Below are 22,549 nucleotides of genomic sequence, written 5' to 3'. Positions count from 1 at the left end.
TGATTCACTTTGTTATAAAGCAGAAACTAACACACCATCGTAAAGCAATTATACTCCAATAAAGATGTTTAAAAAAAACCCAAAACAAAACAAAAATCTCTGATGTCATAGAGCTTACCTTTCAGAGGTGTAAAAATAGATGCCTACAGAGAAAAATAAAGCAGAAAAGGGGCATATGGATGGCGTTTGCAAGGGAGATTGTGGCAATTTTAAGTAATGTAGTCAGGGAAGCCCTCACTGAATTAAACACCTGAAGGAGAAAGATGGAGACACATGTATATCTATAAGAGAAAGGACTGTACTTGCCAGGCTTCAGGAATAAGGAGGCCAGTGAGGCCACAGCCCTGCATTAGGAGAAAGTACCTAGCAATGTGGTAACATGGAGTGGCATAGCATACTATAAAGGTGATTATAAGGACTGTGGTGAAACTGATGGGGAAGCCTTTGAAGGACTTAGTGACTTGATATTTAGTTTTAACAGGCATACTCTGGCTCCTATTAATAGACTGGGGGTAGGTAGGGTGGGTGAGACTACTTACTGATGGTGCAAATTCTCCATTTCTGCCCTTGGTCACACCTTTTACATAACCTTGTTATACCCTCCCATGCAGACTCTGGGGTCCAGTCATGTGACTTTCTTTGACCAACAGGATGTCAGCAAACTGGCTCTGGGACACCATTTCTGAGGAGGCAGGATAAGCCTCAAAGCCTGGAAATGCCTCTCTTTTAAATTTATGAACATACAGGCCCTTAAGGGTTGTGTCATCTACTCTAATGTATCTTTCAGTCAAACATGTAACCAATGCATTCTAACCCTCAGAGCTTAGGTTAGGAATTAGTACAACTGAATATACAAGTCACCACCTTCAATGGCAAAAATTACACAGCTAAAAATTTAAGACTATAATACAGTACATAATTTATGGTACCTAGGTTAAGTAATTTGAAACGTATCAACAATTTAGGGTTTACTCTTACAAAAATTCAGAGAAATCCTCTGCACAGGGAACCTTGATATAATTTTTAAGTGGGAAGTAAATTAAAAGACTATTGCGGGACTTCCCTGGTGGTGCAGTGGTTAAGAATCTGCCTGCCAGTGCATGGGACATGGGTTTGATCCCTGGTCCGGGAAGATCCCACATGCCGCGGAGCAACTAAGCCCATGCGCCGCAACTACTGAGCCCACACACCGCAACTACTGAAGCCCGTGCTCTCTAGGGCCTGCATGCCGCAACTATGGAACCTGCGTGCTGCAACTACTGAAGCCTGCGTGCCTAGAGCCCGTGCTCCGCAACAAGAGAAGCTACTGCAATGAGAAGCCGGTGCACTGCAACAAAGAGTAGCCCCCACTCGCCACAACTAGAGAAAGCCTGCACACAGCAAAGAAGACTCAACGCAGCCAAAAATAAATAAATTAAAAATCAAAAAACACTATTGCATGGGCCAAAGGAAAATACCAAAACACGTGTCCCTTCTTCCATAACAAATAGCCTATGTAGAATCTAGGCCACTATTCCAACCGTGCTTTTCATATATTAAACTAACTTATGCTCCTAACTGTAACATAAATACTATAATCTTCTGTAGTTTTACAAATAATATAGGCAAGCAGAGATTTAGTGATAGTCCAAGGTCACACAGCTAGTAAGCGCTAGATTTGAATCTATGCAGTTTGGCTCTGGAGTTGGGATCCTTATCTTGGCAACAAGGAAGTATATCATGGATGACAAATCCACTTAAAATCTCTCGGCCTTAATGTACTTTTAAATTTCTAACACTCCTGTCACCCAAAACAAAAACCCTCTTTTCAACAAATGCTGCAGGAATAACTGGACATCAACGTGCACAAAATTTAAGGACTTCCCTGGTGGTGCAATGGTTAAGAAGCTGCCTTCCAATGCTGGGGACTTGGGTCCTCGGGGAACTAAGATCCCACATGCCACGGGGCAACTAAGCCCATGGGCACTAGAGCCCGTGTGCCACAACTACTGAGCCCACGCACAACTAGAGAGAAGCCCATGTGCCACAACGAAGAGAACATGTGCAGCAACGTAAGAGCCTGCATGCCGCAATGAAGACCAGACGTGGCCAAATAAATAAATTTTTTAAAATAGATAAAAAGTCCACATAATCTTAGAGAACAGATATTTATTATTTGCAACCAGAATGCTTTAGTTCTTGATAGTCCTCTCTGGTACACATCTATTAATACTTCACTGGACCAAACCACCTTGGAAAATATATGCTCATACAGGTTCTTTTTGTAAAAGATATTTATGATAGACAACTGTGAACTGCACAAAGATACAGACTAAAATGGAATCAGAAAGAACTAGGATAAAACAGCATTAGGTAGTAATGCTGCTAAGTCTTTATTAGTGTTACCATATAAATAATCTGAGTGAAAGTTGCCATTTTATGTGGTTTTAGGATACTTAAATTCAAATTTTTTATTTTTTTAATTTGATTAGGTACGTTTGTAATTTACATTAAAATATTAACAAGGATATGCTATGTATAATTTTAAAAATTGCAGTAAAAATATATCCATACCGCACAACTCTACCGTTGCAATGCTTCCTACAAAGTGGCCTCTTCTACTGGGTTCCTGACCAGGTGTGTTTGCGTGTGGGGAGCACTACCCGAAGTTTAGATCTTTCAGTGTCTTCCAGGATTTAAAAATAAACTGGGGACTTCCCTGGTGGTCCAGTGGGTAAGATTCCATGCTCCCAATGCAGGGGGGCCCGGGTTCCATCACTGGCCAGGGAACTATATCCTGCATACATGCAGCAACTAAGAAGCCTGCATGCAGCGACTAAGACGTTTGCATGCCACAACTAAGAACTGGTGCAGCCAAAATTAAAAAAAATAAATTAAAAAAATAAAAAATAAATTGTAAGCTAAAAAGAAATGAGCTATAAAGCTATGGAAACACAGAGGAAATTTCAATGCACATTACTCAAAAAGTGAAAGCCAATCTGAAAAGACTACATCCTATACGACACCAACTATATGACAGTCTAGGAAAGGCAAAACTAAGGACAGTAAAAATATCAGTGGTTGCTAGAGGTTGGAGGTGAGAAGAAGGATGAATAGAGCAGATTTTTAGAGCAGTGAAAACACTCTGTTTCCTATGCTAAATACATGAGGTATGTGGATAATGCGGGAGGCTATACATGTGTGGAGCAAGAAGTATACTGGAAATCTCTGCACCTTTCTCTCAATTTTGCTGTGAATCTGTAACTACTCTAAAAAAGTCTTTAAAAAAAAAAAAAAAAAGCCACTGCGTAGAATCCTAAGTTCTAAAACCTAAATTCCCCACTAACTTAAGCCATTTGTGGAATCCCACTGGGGGTGACAAGAAAGCAGCAATATTAAATTTGGGAATAAAGGGAGAACAAAATTTTCTTGGCTCATCTCTAGTTCTTTGTATTCTATAACCTGTTTCATTGCATTTGGTTTAGAGAAGGAAGGCATAACTCCCAATGCTGGCAACCCCTAAAATGCAAACAAAGCTAAACATTTCCAAAGACTTAAGGAAATCTCCAGGAAGAGATACACATCCATTCTTACAATAACAGGTAGAACAAAAATGGTGCTAAAAACAAACTATACAGATTCATATAAACTTTATAAGTACAAAAATTTATTCGGAATAAATCATTTTGTAATTACTGAAAAAGATGTTCATTACTTTACTTAGCTGATATTTACTTAAATCGAGTTACCCAAACAAAATAAACATGGCAATACAAAAATGTAAATTTACAAAAGCTGTACAAAATAACTTAATATTTAAAAATTAGACTGATACAGTCCACATGATCTCTTAAGGGAGCTATACAATTACAGATTTATATACTTTTTTTAAGGGGGTAAAAGAAAGGATGCTTTAAGGCTTCTTTAAGAGTAATCCTTTTAGCTGGATCATACTCCAACATTTTCTGAATGAGGTCAAAGAGAAGCTCATGTTCAGCATCTTGAGACAGCATAAACTCCTGAAAGGAAAATAAATACAATCAACAGCCTTTTCTACTACCACTTATTATAATTTTATTTCCCCACCAAAAAAAGAGGGAAAACTCAAGGTTTTGATCACTTAAGCAATGACCCAGGCTTACCTTCAGAGGTTTACAGCGCCTTGAAACATATCTGCCAGCAGAACTATGTTCATCCCAGTCTAATCGATCATGATGGAAATATTTACGTTTCCTAAGAGTAAGTCCACATCCATTCATGTTTATAATGTTGACAATGAAAACTTAAAACATCTAGCAAAGGTGATCGATGGCACTTACTCTTAAACATACCTGGTTTTCTGTATCATATGTTTTGGCAAAGGTCCAAGAATCCTTTCCATCATTGCCAAATGTTCCTTACTATCGTGTGTCTAAAATAGTAAAGAAAAGTTATTAACTACCTCTATTTGCACATCGTGCTTTGTTCTTATTTAACACAGCTGCTAAATTTTTAGTCCATAGATTACAGGTCACAAAGGAAGGTGATCTCTAAAACAGGCATACTTTTAGCAAGTTACAGCTCAGAAGAAAAAATAATTAAGGCCTACAGAAGTTCACCAACAATTTCCCAAAATAAACAAAGATAACTATTTGTAATATACTTAGAAATGTTTCCAATAAAATGATAAATTATAAAGAAAATACAAATGCCCAACAGCATCAGAATTACATGTGATTTTATTTCTTTACCTTTACCTACAATTAACAGTCTATAATGAGAGAGAGAGAAAAAGCGCTACCTAAATGTGTGTACTTTGTGTTAAATTCATATAAACAGGCAATTTACTTTTGCAAAGTCATTGAAACAGATCATTGACACTTACTGGAAATACTGTAAACCCAAGGTAATATTCAATAAGAATACATCCTATACTCCAGACATCACATGGTTGGGACCATCCTAGGGCTGCAAAGTAAAGCAAATTGTTAATGAAAAAATCCTCAATATTTCTTATCAACATTTTAAAAAACAAGGATATAATCTGATGTTTGAGCTGGAAAGATCATAAAGGAATCACTTAATCCAAGCTTAAACATAATACGATAGCATAGCATGTAAGAATTAGTTAGGGCTCTGGAGACATCTAGTTTCAAGCCCCAAATCTGCCTTACTCTTTTGGGACTGATTTGGGGAAAAAATTTTTTTCCTAAACCTCCATTTACGAACTTGTAAAATGGGAGCAATCTACACCATGCAAAGACTGACTAGACATGACATGTATGAAGTATAACACGCATTATATGATTATGTTTTAAAATCCCATCATGGGATTTCCCTGGCGGTCCAGTGGTTAAGACTCCATCTTCCACTGCAGGGGGCGCACGTTGGCCATGCAGCCAAAAAATAAATAAAGATAACATCCCATCACATATTACAAATGTGCAAACTGAATTCTAGGAAGATTAAGCAACTTCTCAAAGTCCCAGAGCTGACTACTTGGAATAAGCAAGAGCTTAAAACCCTTAATGTGTTTTACTATACTAATCCCTAAAAGGGAAAAAGGTAGTCCCACAAACACCTAGAACTGTAAATAAATTTTAAAGTTAGCTTCAATAAAGACATACACAGGTCTCAAAGCACAATTAAGAAATTCTTACCTAAGATAACTTCAGGTGCCCTATAGTGTCTTGTAGATACCAATGTACTGTGATGTTCATCATCATATGTTGCACTTCCAAAGTCTACAACTTTAACATCTGGATTTATTAAAGTACGTTCATCACGTTTCTGAAAATCATAAATGATTTAGGAGGCATTACATTAAGAAGGTGTAAAATATTCACTTAAAACTATGAAGATAAAAGATAAAAGACTTACCATTTTGGGATTATATGCCTCTGTGTAGTCAGATTGTACAAATAAGATGTTTTCAGGCTTTAAGTCTGTGTGAGTCAACTTATTACTGTGCAGAACTGAGAAAGAAACAGAAAAAGTTCCTGTATTCGAAAAATCGAAAACCAAAAACCTAACCAAACCCCAAAGCCCTACAACAAAAATCCTCTCTGAATGCCTTTTCATATGTCCAAATAAGTGGTCAACATTCAATAGCCTACTACAAAACCACCAGGGACTAAACCCCATTACCCCTCTAAAAAGTTAGTTCACTGACAGCTAACTGCTTACAAGAAGTATCTTTCTCTTATGAAGCTGAGATTTGCCATTCCTTAATTTTAACCCAGTGGTTCTAGATTATCATTTTTAGAAATCAGGAAGGTTAAATCAGTCTTATACAATTTATTATTATGTGCTGGACAATATTCTCTTTACTGAATGAAATGCAGTAAACTGACCAACCGCTTGTAATCAACCACATCTTTCTCCTACCTACACTTAAACAATGTTTTTTTTAATATAATTTATTTTATTTATGGCTGCATTGGGTCTTCGTTGCGGTGCACGGGCTTCTCATTGCAGTGGCTTCTCTTCTTGTGGAGCACGGGCTCTAGGCGCGCGGGCTTCAGCAGCTGCGGCTCATGGGCTCAGTAGTTGTGGCTCACGGGCTCTAGAGCGCAGGCTCAGTAGTTGTGGCGCACGGGCTTAGTTGCTCCGCAGCACGTGGGATCCTCCTGGACCAGGGCTTGAACCCGTGTCCCCTGCATTGGCAGGCGGATTCTTAACCACTGTGCCACCAGGGAAGCCCTCTCCTACCTACTCTTAATTAAGTCAGGCCTCCAAGTCATATACGTTAGATTGTATTTTTTTCTTTTCAAAGATTCAAATTGGTCTGGCATTAAAATCAGTCTCCATAAACTCAAGTTTCTGGAATATATGCCAAACACTTACAATTCACAGACTTGCATATCTGATATGCCATCTTCCTGATATGATCCAGTCGAAAGGGCAGAAAACCATTTTCCTTAATAAAGTCATAAGTACTAAGTCCTAGTAGTTCAAACACAATGCAGACATGACCATGATGTTCAAACCACTCCAACATCTGGACACAGCGGCTATAAACATATGAGAAAAAAACTGAGTACAGCCTCTTACAATTCAAATCTACCCGAGGCCATTTTCTAAGTTCTATTTTGATACTTACAATGTTCTGCTGGGGTCTGTTGTATTTAAGTGTTCCAGAACTTGTATTTCTGAGCGAGCAGCTTCACAATATCTATCCACGTTTTTAACTATTTTTACTGCTACATGTCTACCTCCCCTGTTAACGAAAAGTTAACATTAAAAAAATGATAACGATGATGTCCAATTCCATTTTTCCATCACTCTTCAAACTGTACTACTTCTATTCTGACCCACTGTATTTGTTTTTTTGAATTTATGATCTAGCATTCAGTTTTGTCTAATTATATGTAAGTACTCTAACTTCAACTCAGTGTAAACAACTGGAATGACCTTTGGGCATATGGTAGGGTCGGTAACACATGCTGAATGACAGATTTTTTTCATCAGACCATCACTCACTTGAATTTTTTTTTGGTCCTTTAACTATGTACCAATAGCTCTAATTTAACAATACTGGGACATTATCACCTCAATTTACATTCCAACTAAGACGTAAAACAAGTGTACATAGAGCAGTTTCTTCCTATAATACCAGTCACTGGCTAATAACTCCAATCTTCCTTTGGTCCAGGTTACCAAAAAAGTTGGGATATAGTGGGGATAAAGAGTTCTAGTTCTCAGAACCTTACCAACCAATAGTAGGAAGCCTCCTCTAATAATTCACTTAGAAAAGCTTTGCCATTCCAAAGGGAAAAAAAAATCAAACAGGAAGCAAAGTAAAGAACATTTCTTACACTATGTTAAGAAATTTCAATCAGTTGTTTGAAGGGCATAGATAATTAAACTTATGACACCAATCTAGGAGAGTTCTCAGCTCTAGCTGTGTTACCCCTTATCAATTAGGTTACTTTCTAAAAATACAGGTTCCCAGGTAAACTACCCTGAAGATTGGTTCAATGTCTGGGGTGAGCAAAGCTCCACAGGCTCCTAATATAAAACCAAGGCTAAAATCTACTGATCCAGGAAAAAAAAAAAACAACAAAACACAATGGCCACAACTGTGCCCAGTGGGACAACAAAAGAATACTTTCTGAAACAATAAAATCTACTCTTGTAATTAGAGACTTACACATACTATTAATAGCTACTGGTTAAGAACACAAAAGGCTAGTAACTTTACTGTAGTTTCCTATACATAAGTCAAAAATCCAAGCTAAAAGGGTATAATGATGTGTGTAATTCGTGGCCAGACTATATATTAAAGCTGAATAAATTTTCTATACTGTTCACCTTCCCAAGTGCAATCCCAGGCCAGGAGACTTACGCTTTATGATCAATGCACTCCACGACTTTCCCAAAAGCTCCTTCACCTAAAGTATCAACAATTTCATCTAAAAGAGAGAAATAAAACTCAGTTATACCAAGAAGTGGAAACAGTTTACTTACAATAAAGGCTATCAAATGCAGATTATTCTAGTTGATGCTACAAATTTCCTTAGTCACTAGATATTTTATTGGTCAACACTGCCAAAAAACATATATAACTATTTTTAGGTCTAATTTCATTCTTAAGCTAATTTCATTAACTTGATTTACTGTTTTGGAAGTTCTGCATAACAAACATTAAATTTCTAAAGAAAGTAAAAACACAATCCCCCCCCACCAAAAGAAATGGAAAAAAACAAACAAAAACAGAGAAAGAAAAAAAGATTTCCAAATCCCTGAAATCTTAATCTATATATAGATTATGTTATCTGAAAAGTTAATAAGTGTTGAAAAATATTCTATACATCTTGCACTTAGTACGTCTCCACTCTGACAGATCAGGTGACCCTCCTCATCATCCTCTACACTCCTGGTTCTTTTCCTTCGGTGACTCTTCTGGAAACGTCAAGTGGGCGGCACCAAGATCATCCAGCCAATCAATATACCCGAGTGAATTCAGGGCAGAATACGAAATTCATTCAGCGGGGAGATATTCAGGCATTCAGATACACGCCAGGCCACAAACGGTTGGCAGGAGCAATTTCAAATTCAGTCCCCAGAAATTCACAGGGCACATAGTTTATGTTAACAGGAGAAAAACATGGCAAGGAACAGATTTTCAGATAAGATACTCAAAGTGGCAAGGCAACAAAACATAATACAATTGTTTTTCTTTTTTAAAAAAATGCTTAGTTGTAGCATTCACTGAAACATAATTTTAAGTTTCTAGTGTCCTAATTTAATGTTGCAAAATTGTAGAATATTTACTTGTCAAAAGTAGACTGTGGCCAAATTATAATTTCCCAGCTAAACTAAGAAAACAAATAACAAAACAGCAAATAAAATTTAAAATCCTAATTTTGGGGAGAAAAAAAAATTGGCATACAAGAATAACACTATGGTATTTAAAATGTCATCTGAGCTTGATCACCAAATTAACCCATAACCCATAACATTCAAATCTGTTTAAGTGGTTTCCTTAGTGAAAAAAGGATTAGAGAATATGCTTTGCCAGAACAAAGAGGCACGCACGGCATAATCCTCAGTCGTACAAATATAAAATTCTACTTCTATTTGTAATAAGACTTCAATTTAACAAATCACATTTCTTGAAGTACTATAAGAAAACTTTCAAAATATCTTGTAATCCCTGCTATAAACCAACCTAAATTACCTCCTGTCACTGGAATGACAATTAGTTGCCAACTACTAATAAAATCTATTACTATATAACTATACACATATGGTATTTGAAGAATTTCCTATCCAATGTATAAACACAAAGAATCCTGCAAGTTAAAATCGAGACGACTTTATCTTAAACAGAACTTCCTCAAATGATCAAACACAATTTCAAGTTTTCCTGTTCCACAAGGGAAATAAAATTTCCAAAATATTTTAGAAGAGCTCATACCCCATGTGAACGATGATATGAAGTACTGTGGTGAATTCTGTGTTTGCTTTTATAACTACTTCTTCCACTTCTACCAGAGGACTTGCTACTATGGTTCTGATATCTGCTTTCATTATCTCTATGACGATGTCCAGGTTCACATCCTTGATTGTAGTCATTTCTGTATTCATCAATGTAGCGTCGACTATGATAATCCTTCCCATTTATGGATCTGCTTTCCAGATAATAGCTAGAAAAAGAGAAAATGTGTTTTCAATGCTCTATGTTAATCCCAAATATCCTCAAATTCTCAGTAAATCTCTGAAAACAGTACTCTGAACAAGATTTTACGCTTTTCTTACCAAAAAGCAAAAACAAAAAAAAAAAACAAAAAAACCTCTCACAATTTTACAACCATTACAAGTTATCACTGGAAACAGAAATGGTAATCAGTTATTTTAAGTCGCCTCTAGTTTTAATCATGAAAATGTATTTTTTCCCCGGTTTTACTGAGATACAACTGATATGCAACACTGTAATGAAAATATTTTTATATTGAGACACTATAAATACCCTCATTACCTATCAGATGTTTTAGAGTAATTATATCTGCAGCGCTTGTTCTCCCGCGCACTGCTATGCGATCTCCTCCTTCTTTTATGACTGCCGCTGCTGCTCCTCCATTTTCCATAATCCCAATCTTTTTCATCCCAATCAGGACAATAAGTTCTCTTTGAGTGCCTCATCTACATAAAAGACAAGTTTTTCCCAGTTAAATACTACCCCACATGTCAACACTGTTGCAAATTCACTCTAGTTGTGACGTTTAATTGTTCTTTTAAATCAAAGTTCAAAAATCATTACCGGGCCTCCCTGGTGGCGCAGTGGTTGAGAATCTGCCTGCCAATGCAGGGGACACGGGTTCGAGCCCCGGTCTGGGAAGATCCCACATGCCACGGAGCCACTGGGCCCGTGAGCCACAACTACTGAGCCTGCGCGTCTGGAGCCTGTGCTCCGCAACAAGAGAGGCCGCGACAGTGAGAGGCCCGCGCACCGCCATGAAGAGTGGCCCCCGCTCGCCGCAACTAGAGGAAGCCCTCGCACAGAAACGAAGACCCAACACAGCCAAAAAAATATATAAAAATAAATTTAAAAAAAAAAGACCTAAAGAAGAAATACATGGCGAATATCTTTCTTCTCTTTAAAAAAAAAAAAAAATCATTATCACCCAACCTGAAATCACTGATAAACCCAATGATTTTTTTTTTCTGCTGTCTCAAAATCTAGAGTCTGAACTTTGTTCATAGGTATTCTGCATTATTTATGTCACGCTCAGATTTACTAGAAGAGTGTTGGAAAAGAGAAACAGAGAGGAGGAAATCCCAATTTCTGAACGTTGGGAAAAATCCTTTCCTGCCAGAAGCACAAATTCCTAACAACTTGAAAAAGACGTTATGTAGAAACTTTTCACCAACTACCGTTCATACCAGTACTAACCGCCCGGGCCTCACCTCGTCTCTAAAAGCAACTCGAAATCAAGAAGCTCCGATTGTTCTGGGCGGGGGGCCGCAAAAATACCTTCGGCTAAAGGGCCCCACTGCCCGACTTCTCTCACGCGCTCCTTCAAATACGCCATATTACTTTTCTTTCCTCGAGATCCTCAACCTGACTTTTGTTTACACCACTGAAGGCAAAGGCACGCGCCATTTTCCCTGGAATCCTTTAAGACTCAACAGGACATTAAGTGACACCGCCTTACACCAAGTCAACGTGTTCTTTCTTTTCATTTGTTAAGAACACTTCCTCAGAGGAGCGAGACTTAGGCACATTCCAGAGCCCGAGTCAACGCCACCCCCCCGCAGACAGCCTTGCCCTCTCCGCCCCGCCGCCATTTTACAGCCCGGCCGAGGCCTCCACCGCCGTGGACAAGATGGCGCCCGTGGGTTCCTGGGCTTGGCCCTCCCCGCTCCCTTCGGGGAAGGCAAACGTTCGAGAACCCCACCCCGCCTGGCAAACTCTATGGCTACCCTCCACCAGTGACTGGAGCGTTGCGGTTCAAACAAATTCGCAGCGACGGGCTAGGCAAAGCATGGAAGACAAGCGAGCCACCTTTGTGCAGCCGGGAGGGTAGGGAAAAGGGGGGGTCACCGTGCCGGAGACTGCGGGCGCCCAACAAGCTTGGAGGGGAGCGTCACAAGCGCTCTCGAGGCACAAAAAGAGGCCCTGACACCTGGCCTGCTTCCTCCTGCGTCTTACCGTCCTGGAAAAGAGTCCAAGCCTAAGGAGACAATGCTTGCAACGCGACCACGGAGAAAACGCAGCTGCCTGCTGCGAGCTCCGGCAGCAAAATGGAGCTGACAGCCACCGCGTCAGGACTCTCCTGGAAAACACGATGACGCTGCAAGCGGGCCTCCGCCTCCGGGCGGGGCGTGCACGCAGGGAGGGCTGAGCCGACTCAGGCTCCGACTTGTGCGCAGGTTCTGGGTCGGGCGCTCAGCGACCAAGGGTGGAGGGAGGGAAGCTGATGCTGGCCGCCATGTTGGCCCCGCTCTCCGTTCCGACTCTGAGAAAACATAGTAAGAGTTGGAGAGAAGAGACTCGCTCATGGTCACTAAAGATTGTGTTTGTGAACGCTAGAAATGAGGAAAAGTGAGGGAAGCAGGGTACAAAATAGCCTGTGCCCTATTGCAACCGCTTAAACGATGCTTTAAAAAAAATTACACCATCTGCGTCGAATAGCCCCAAATTGGGAATTGTCTGGATTTGGGCTTTTGTTAAAGTTCTGAGACCTGTTTAAAACTAGTTAAATCTTCAGTGGCTGGGACCCACACGCACTGAACTTAGATTGTAAAGATTTTTCCCGAGGTTTTAAAAGTCGAAGAAATGTGAGAGCAAAAGCCTGGAGACAGAAAGTGGAACTCCTCACAAGCAACATTTCCGCGTTAAGCGAGGCCTCTGCGGTGTAAAGGTCAAGCAAACTGTAAAAGGGGGAAATGGAAGGTCATTAGAAGATAGACGATTATCAGGAAACAACCTCTGAACAACAAAAATCAAGCTGCAATTTTTTTTTTCCAAGCTGCAATTTGATGGAAAAAGTAATTGCCAATCCTGACTCCCGCGCCCCGCCCCTTCTCCATTTTGTCACTTGAAAAAAATCACGTACTCATTACAAATTTAGTGGAATGCATAAAATTATCACGCGTTAAGGTAAAGCGTAGTCTTACTGGTTTTATTTGCACAGGAGAGCAGCGTAGATAACCTGCCCGATACGGATACACAACTACTGTAGGGTAAAGAGATGAGAAATACGCATTCCCAAAATCCCTGTGGTTGTTTGCATTTCTTAAGCCGCTTCTCAAAATGGATTTGAAGATGCTTTAAAACCATTAATACCTAGATTCTTACATGGGGTCAGGATCACTAAGTACAAGGTAAGTATTTCACTTGTGAGGGAGAAATTTCTCACAGTAACTTGTGAAATTTCCAGCTATTCGGTATATGTTTAACAGCACATTTAAATGTTAAGCAAAACCTAGGGAATCCCACTCCTTGGAGTGTAACAGTTAATCGAAGTCGTTGTGCTAAACACTGTACATAAGTTCTCACTTAATCCTAACAGCAATCTAAATATGGGCATTAGCCATGTTCTGCTATTACAGGTCAAAGTTGCAGTTTGTGCAGACAGCAATTTAGAGTATTTAATTTCTTTAGGCGAAATCCTCACAGTAAAATTACAGGGTAAAAGCCAATGAAAAAATCTTGTACATGTTGCCAAAATTGCTTTCCAAAATGGTTTTAAATTTAGCAAAGCCCACATACAGCCGATTACTGGTTCAGGATATACCCAAAGTTTCATTAATGAAGTTAGCCATCTTAGTGCGTCTGTTAGTGCATGCTATGGGCTGTTTGAAGGGCTGTTCCGCCCCCGCACCCCATATACTCATGTGTTTAAGTCCTAACTTCCACTACCTCAGAATGTGACTGTATTTGCAGTGTGGACTGAAAAAAAATGCACAATGTGAGAGGTGTGAGTTTTATTTGGGGCAAAATGCCTGGGGAGATAGCCTCTCAGCGCTGAGGAACTGCTCCCAGGAGGTAGGGGGAGAAGTTAGTGTTATCTGTGATTTTAGTGAAGGGGGATACGTGCAGTCAAGCATACGTTTTGGCAGAGGATTGCTGCTAGTCACGAGGAGCAGGTAGGTGTCTCCATTAATGATTTTAGTGCTTTTCTGGATATGAGAAGGTGCAAGAAATTGGGCTCCTAAAATCTTCTCCTGAAAATATCTATCTGAAGGCCTGTTCTGCCAGTTTTCCCCAAAGCACAGGGTGCCTCATTCCTGATCTCCACTCTGAACTCCCTTCAAGGTGTGTTGAAGGTCAGTGACTGCGGCGGCTAGTGACTTCACTCTTATACACTAGAGCCAGATGGTAAGCGACAATTTTTAGTTGGCAGTAAATAGGGTCTTTACAGAGGTAATATGATTAAATGAGGTCATTAGGGAGGGACCTAATCCACTTTAGCTGGTGTCTTTATAAAGAGATTGGGAAACACACACCCAGAGGAAAGATGACGTGAAGACAGGAGATGGTCATCTACGTGCCAAGGAGAAGGGCCTCGGAGTAAACAACCCTGCCCACACCGTGATCTCCCAACTTGTCTCTAGAACCGTGAGAAATTTTTCTGTTGTTTAAGCCACCCAGTCTCTGGTACAGTACTTTGTTTTGGCGGCTCTAACTAAATTAGTGCATAACATTAAAAATTTTGTTATTTTGGTGGATACTGAACTTGTAACTTTATTTTCTAATTAGTGAAGTTGAACATTTTCTCTTGTGACTTGCCCATTCATACCTTATTGCTTTTTTGAATGTACAGTTCTCTTTTGTCCTATTTTCGTGCAGTTAAACCTATTCCGTCTTTACCTCTGTCAAGTTTATAAACTGAGAAATTCCTTTCTTCTTCAGAGGAATTCTTCGAAATGTTTTAAGTTTTTCTTCTGTTTTCTTTAAAAAGGCAACTCTTTTATCCATCTGGAATTTTGGTATATCTGAAATTCTTTTGCTTTTTTTTCTCCATGTCATTTACTGGTTATCCTAACACAATTTATGGAATAACTTTTTTTTTTTTTTTGGCTGCGCTGTGCAGCACACGGGATCTTAGTTCCCTGGCCAGGGATCAAACTCATGCCCCCTGCAATGGAAGCACAGAGTCTTAACCACCACCAGGGAAGTCCCCTCTTCTCTTTTTTTTAATGATTTTTGGATACTGCTTTAAATAAACTATGTATACACTACTGTTTACACTCTTTTTCTATTATTCTAGTCTTATCCCTCACGCCATCACAGTTTTAATATTGATATTTACAGCTTTATAAAGATTGGGATTAATTCCTTTTTCATTATATTTTAAAAATTTTCCATTATCATGTATTCTTCTAGATTTGCTTTAGAATTATTATATGGAGTATCACTACCTGAACCACAGTTGGTACAAATTGAATTTAAAGAACCATCAATCCATTAGTGAAATAGTAACTGATCTATCCACTTTACTAAACTGATTAAAAGTTGAGTCCTTTGTATGAAAATTTATCTATTTACATGTCTCTTAGGTCCTCAGACTGTGCTCCCGTGGAGTAGACAGTGTCCGATGACCTTTGTATCCAAACTTGGAAGAAGCTCAATAAATTACTCACTAGTTTTAGTTGTTCAAACAACAACAAAAAAACATGTCTTCAGAAATACCCACCATAGAGATTATGAATGTGTTGCTAAATGGATTTGGAAATTTCCAAGTTCAACCAAGGTATTAATTACAACTATTCAATTTGCCATTAACCAAAAGGTCTGCAAGCCTTCTACTCAAGAGCTCCAAACGAGGATCTAACAGGACTCAAGAATTCTAAGGAATTCAGGTACAATTCAAGAATGGTGGCTGCAGCAAAAAGAGCCATGAAGTCTTCCCTCCCCTGAGAGCAAGGGAGACAAAGGGAGCAGCGAGCAGGCAGAGAAGCAGCACAGCCGGCCCTGAGTTAATCATGTTGCGATGTAAATAGAAGTGAGAGTTTTCTTTTTTCTTCTCCTGAGAGCAAGGGGGAAAAAAGGAGCATCGAGCAGGCGAAAGAAGCAGCACAGCCGGCCCTGAGAGAGTTAATCACTCCTTGTTTAACTGTCACTAATTTGTAGTAACTGGATTTGTACTTTACAAAGCGAAACTCACTCCCTGACGCTATGTAATTTACATTCGGCACCCATCACCCCTAACTCTGTGAGTTACATACCCCGCCTTTCACTCCCGGCACTTACATTCTATACGCCCCTCGTAACAAATCACCCCCTATAGTTTTTGCATTTCAGAGACAAGGTCACAGGCCGATAAACCAGAGGCAAATGGACGCAGTTACCAGACTGCCGGACCCCAATTACCAGGCAGCGTGACGCCAGCTATGACTGTTTTGAAATAATGCAAAGGAAAGGAAGCATGCAAGACCTTCACTACTTCGATCCTTATCATATACCCCGGGCTGTGAGCCCCACATGTAAAATCTCCCGATTCCCAAGGAGGGGGCGGGGCACAGTTCTTGAGGCGCTAGCTTGCTGTGTCTTCCCTTCTGCCTAGCAGAAAAATAAAGCCATCTCTCTCTTCCTCCAAAATCCCTGTCTCCGTATTTCTGTTCGGCCTCGGTGCACAGGGAAGCTGATATTTCGGCAACATGGTGAAGAAGGTTTCGGGCATAGTTTGTTTATACTATCCCTTAAACTCATACAACTCCCTTTGCTGTGAAACCATGATTATTTGGCAACTTCTGATAGTCTGGGTCAAGGGTTGGCAAACTTTCTTAAACGGCCAGAGAGTAAATATTCTAGGCTTGCAGGCTATTTGGTCTCTGTCACAGCCAATCGTTTCTGCTCTTGTAGCACAAAAAAGCCAGAGCCACTGCATAAACATGGGAATGGCAGAGTTCCAAGAAAATGTTATCTGCAAAAACAGGTGGCCAGCCTGAGGGCTGCAGTTTGCCAACCTCTTGTCTAGTTGGGGAACCACGTTACTTTCGTTTTAAAGAGAATTTGGGTTGATCAGCAATATTCTAGTCTTCTTAGTAGTTTATACTTACTGCCAAGTAATACGTGGAACAGAATGTCAATTACCCAACTGCTAATGTGATCAGTGAACCAGTCAATTCAGTGTGAGTGGACAGAAATCAACGTTCTGGATTTTGATCCTCATGGTAGCCTATGAGAGGCCCAAGGGGGCAGCCAGTATACCTCCCTATCTATGAGATCCTTATGGGTACAACTAAGCAGACATAAGAATAAGACATAAGAATGAGCTCTAAGAACCCAAAAGTCATATTTGTACCACTAAAAAAATGGCACAGTTTGGAATAAAAATTGAGGCAATGTCAGTCAGTACAAAAACTTCCTGACAATCAGTAAAATACTCTTAAGGGTGGTGATAAAAATTCAGTGACATGTTTGGAGAAGAAAGATATCAAGTATAAGAAGTGGCAAACCAAATTCTGGCCTAAAAGAGGCCTTAATACTAATTCTAGAAACTAATGGTTAAATTAAAAGGGTGAAACAAAACATGAGGGCATTAGTGTAACTGGCCCCTCAGTTTAGCGTAAGGTATGGAAGGTACCAATAGTAACAAGAGAATAACTGCAAGCTAACTCCCAAATTGCAGTTAAGAAAGAATCAATTAATTAGATCAGCCATCTGCAGAAATGATACAAACGAAGAAATGTTTGGTATCGGTTTTAGGAATACTGTAAATCTAACCTAGGTTAGATCTAGACAGTGAGTGGGACATAGTTCTTGGACAAATCAATGGTAGAGCCTGACAAATGGCCTGATTAGGTGAGAGCCCTGATATGGTTAAGAGCACAGCTTCCATTTACTTGCTACAGAACACTTAATACATGCCAGAAGCTTTATACACACTTTCATTTAATCCTCACAAGAGTCATGTGAAGGATTATTTATGTATGAGAAAATTAAAGCTTGGAGATGTTAACTTGCCTAAAGTTAATAGTAGGGGGCAGAGCTGTGATTCAAACCCAGACCAGAATTCTACAACTAATTGTATTTTTCAAATGGATCATCTGTAGAACTCTATCCTGCATTATATTTATTTATTTATTTTTTACCCTGCATTTTGAAAAGATATATTCTTAAAAAATGTTCCATGGGCAAATCAGTCGGGAAATTCTGAGTGTTTACTGTACTTCGAGACTTCTCTGAGCCTTTACTATAAATTTAAAGACCAGGGAAAATAGCAACTGGACCGACTGGCCATTCTAGTCCATCTCTTTATTTGTCCTACCTCTTTCTAACTGTACAAAGTAAATAATTAATAGAAAATAATATTTCCAGAATGTGGACTACGTATGGTAGGAGCATGTAATTAGGGTGCTCAACAATGCTTGGATTTGAGACTCAGCATTTAAAAATGAATATTTATATGGAAAAACTAAACATAGGGTTTTTAAAAAAAAAAAAATTAAAGAAATGCATTAGATAATAGTTACAGTAGAAGATGGCAGAGTAGAAGGACGTGCTCTCACTCCCTCTTGCGAGAGCACCAGAATCACAACTGGCTGCTGGACAATCATCGACAGGAAGACACTGGACTTCACCAAGGAGGATACCCCACGTCCAAGGACAGAGGAGAAGCCACAGTGAGACGGTAGGAGGGGCGCAATCAGAGTAAAATCAAATCCCATAACTGCTGGGTGGGAGACTCACAGACTGGCAAACACTTATACCACAGAAGTCCACCCACTGGAGTGAAGGTTCTGAGCCCCACGTCAGGCTTCCCAACCTGGGGGTCCGGCAACGGGAGGAGGAATTCATAGAGAATCAGACTTTGAAGCCTAGTGGGAATTGATTGCAGGACTTCAACAGGACTGGGGGAAACAGTGACCCCACTCTTGGAGGGCGCACACGGAATAGTGTGTGCATCGGAACCCAGGGGAAGGAGCAGTGACCCTGGGGGAGACTGAACCAGACCTACCTGCTAGTGTTGGAGGGTCTCCTGCAGAGGCGGGGGCTGGCGCTGTTTCACCGTGGGGACAAGGACACTGGCAGCGGAGGTTCTGGGAAGTACTCCTTGGCGTGAGCCCTCCCAGAGTCTGCCATTAGCCCCACCAAAGAGCCCAGGTAGGCTCCAGTGTTGGGTTGCCTCAGGCAAAACAACCAACAGGGAGGGAACACAGCCCCACCCATCAACAGTCAAGTGGATTAAAGTTTTACGGAGCTCTGACCGCCACAGCAACAGTCAGCTCTACCCACCACCAGAGCCTCCCATCAAGCCTCTTAGATAGCCTCAACCACCAGAGGGCAGACAGCAGAAGCAAGAAAAACTACAAACCTGCAGCCTGTGGAACAAAAACCACAGTTACAGAAAGACAGACAAGGTGAAAAGGCAGAGGGCTATGTACCAGATGAAGGAACAAGAAAAAACCCCAGAAAAACAACTAAATGAAGTGGAGATAGGCAACCTTCCAGAAAAATAATTCAGAATAATGATAGTGAAGATGATCCAGGACCTCGGAAAAACAATGGAGGCAAAGATCAAGAAAATGCAAGAAATGTTTAACAAAGACCTAGAAGAATTAAAGAACAAACAAACAGAGATGAGCAATACAATAACTGAAATGAGAACTACACTAGAAGGCATCAATAGCAGAATAACTGAGGCAGAAGAACGGATAAGTGACCTGGAAGACAGAATGGTGGAATTCACTGCTGCGGAACAGAATAAAAAAAAGAATGAAAAGAAATGAAGACAGCCTATGAGACCTCTGGGACAACATTAAACGCAACAACATTCGCATTATAGGGGTCCCAGAAGGAGAAGAGAGAGAGACAGGACCAGAGAAAATATTTGAAGAGATTATAGTCGAAAACTTCCCTAACATGGGAAAGGAAATAGCCACCCAAGTCCAGGAAGTGCAGAGAGTCCCATACAGGATAAACCCAAGGAGAAACACGTTGAGACACATAGTAATCAAAGTGGCAAAAATTAAAGACAAAGAAAAATTATTGAAAGCAGCAAGGGAAAAATGACAAATAACATACAAGGGAACTCCCATAAAGTTAACAGCTGATTTCTCAGCAGAAACTCTACAAGCCAGAAGGGAGTGGCATGATATACTTAAAGTGATGAAAGGGAAGAACCTACAACCAAGATTACTCTACCCGGCAAGGATCTCATTTAGATTTGATGGAGAAATAAAAAGCTTTACAGACAAGCAAAAGCTAAGAGAATTCAGCACCACCAAACCAGCTCTACAACAAATGCTAAAGGAACTTCTCTAAGTGGGAAACACAAGAGAAGAAAAGCACCTACAAAAACAAACCCAAAACAATTAAGAAAATGGTCATAGGAACATACATATCGATAATTACCTTAAACGTGAATGGATTAAATGCTCCAATCAAAAGACATAGACTGGCTGAATGGATACAAAAACAAGACCCATATATATGCTGTCTACAAGAGACCCACTTTAGACCTAGGGACACATACAGACTGAAAGTGAGGGGATGGAAAAAGATATTCCATGCAAATGGAAATCAAAAGAAAGCTGGAGTAGCTATACTCATATCAGATAAAATAGACTTTAAAATAAAGAATGTTACAGGAGACAAGGAAGGACACTACATAATGATCCAGGGATCAATCCAAGAAGAAGATATAACAATTATAAATATATATGCACCCAACATAGGAGCACCTCAATACATAAGGCAACTGCTAACAGCTATAAAAGAGGAAATCAACAGTAACACAATAATAGTGGGGGACTTTAACACCTCACTTACACCAATGGACAGATCATCCAAAATGAAAATAAATAAGGAAACAGAAGCTTTAAATGACACAATAGACCAGATAGATTTAATTGATATTTATAGGACATTCCATCCAAAAACAGCAGATTACACATTCTTCTCAAGTGCGCACGGAACATTCTCCAGGATAGATCACATCTTGGGTCACAAACCAAACCTCAGTAAATTTAAGAAAATTGAAATCATATCAAGCATCTTTTCTGACCACAACGCTATGAGATTAGAAATGAGTTACAGGGAAAAAAACGTAAAAAACACAAACACATGGAGGCTAAACAATACGTTACTAAATAACCAAGAGATCACTGAAGAAATCAAAGAGGAAATCAAAAAATACCTAGAGACAAATGACAATGAAAACACGACGACCCAAAACCTATGGGATGCAGCAAAAGCAGTTCTAAGAGGGAAGTTTATAGCTATACAAGCCTACCTAAAGAAACAAGAAAAATCTCAAGTAAACAATCTAACCTTACACCTAAAGAAACTAGAGAAAGAAGAACAAACAAAACCCAAAGTTAGCAGAAGGAAAGAAATCATAAAGATCAGAGCAGAAATAAATGAAATAGAAACAAAGAAAACAATAGCAAAGATCAATAAAACTAAAAGCTGGTTCTTTGAGAAGATAAACAAAATTGATAAGCCATTAGCCAGACTCATCAAGAAAAAGAGGGAGAGGACTCAAATCAATAAAATCAGAAATGAAAAAGGAGAAGTTACAACAGACACCGCAGAAATACAAAGCATCCTAAGAGACTACTACAAGCAACTTTATGCCAATAAAATGGACAACCTGGAAGAAATGGACAAATTCTTAGAAAGGTATAAGCTTCCAAGACTGAACCAGGAAGAAACAGAAAATATGAACAGACCAATCACAAGTAATGAATTTGAAACTGTGATTAAAAATCTTCCAACAAACAAAAGTCCAGGACCAGATGGCTTCACAGGTGAATTCTATCAAACATTTAGAGAAGAGCTAACAGTATCCTTCTCAAACTCTTCCAAAAAATTGCAGAGGAAGGAACACTCCCAAACTCATTCTATGAGGCCACCATCACCTTGATACCAAAACCAGACAAAGACACTACAAAAAAAGAAAATTACAGACCAATATCACTGATGAATATAGATGCAAAAATCCTCAACAAAATACTAGCAAACAGAATCCAACAACACATTAAAAGGATCATACACCACGATCAAGTGGGATTTATCCCAGCGATGCAAGGATTCTTCAATATACGCAAATCAATCAATGTGATACACCATATTAACAAACTGAAGATTAAAAACCACATGATATTCTCAATAGATGCAGAAAAAGCTTTTGACAAAATTCAACACCCATTCATGATAAAAACTCTCCAGAAACTGGGCAGAGAGGGAACCTACCTCAACATAATAAAGGCCATATATGACAAACCCACAGCAAACATCATTCTCAACGGTGAAAAACTGAAAGCATTTCCTCTAAGATCAGGAACGAGACAAGGATGTCCACTCTCACCACTATTATTCAACATAGTTCTGGAAGTCCTAGCCACGGCAATCAGAGAAGAAAAAGAAATAAAAGGAATACAAATTGGAAAAGAAGAAGTAAAACTGTCACTGTTTGCAGATCACATGATACTATACACAGAGAATCCTAAAACTGCCACCAGAAAACTGCTAGAGCTAATTAATGAATATGGTAAAGTTGCAGGATACAAAATAAATGCACAGAAATCTCTTGCATTCCTATACACTAATGATGAAAAATCTGAAAGAGAAATTATGGAAACACTCCCATTTACCATTGCAACAAAAAGAATAAAATACCTAGGAATAAAC

The 22,549-nt window shown here is 39.5% G+C and overlaps 1 protein-coding gene and 1 long non-coding RNA gene across 3 annotated transcripts; one reads left to right on the top strand and one right to left on the bottom strand.

Annotated features, from left to right (window-relative positions):
• Positions 1–2,133: 2,133 nt before the first annotated feature.
• On the bottom strand, positions 2,134–12,238 carry CLK1 (CDC like kinase 1). Its single transcript, XM_068544686.1, has 13 exons — positions 12,116–12,238; positions 10,442–10,605; positions 9,881–10,109; positions 8,772–8,862; positions 8,306–8,372; positions 7,061–7,177; positions 6,805–6,971; positions 5,839–5,933; positions 5,619–5,748; positions 4,844–4,926; positions 4,311–4,390; positions 4,122–4,212; positions 2,134–3,998 (listed from the first exon to the last, which is right to left on the bottom strand). The coding sequence occupies exons 2-13, from the start codon at positions 10,603–10,605 to the stop codon at positions 3,855–3,857; spliced, it is 1,458 nt and encodes a 485-aa protein (XP_068400787.1). The 5' UTR covers positions 12,116–12,238; the 3' UTR covers positions 2,134–3,854.
• Positions 12,239–14,256: 2,018 nt separating this feature from the next.
• LOC137764801 (uncharacterized) lies at positions 14,257–16,510 on the top strand. Of its 2 annotated transcripts, none has more exons than XR_011074061.1 (2): positions 14,257–14,527; positions 15,702–16,510. It is a non-coding gene; the product is annotated as an uncharacterized lncRNA (long non-coding RNA). The 2 variants fall into 2 exon arrangements; XR_011074062.1 differs by having other exon boundaries at positions 14,257–14,566.
• Positions 16,511–22,549: the final 6,039 nt, after the last annotated feature.

This window comes from Eschrichtius robustus, chromosome 5 (assembly GCF_028021215.1).
Source record: "Eschrichtius robustus isolate mEscRob2 chromosome 5, mEscRob2.pri, whole genome shotgun sequence".
Lineage (NCBI taxonomy): Eukaryota > Metazoa > Chordata > Mammalia > Artiodactyla > Eschrichtiidae > Eschrichtius > Eschrichtius robustus.
This window is presented reverse-complemented; position numbering and strand designations above follow the sequence as displayed.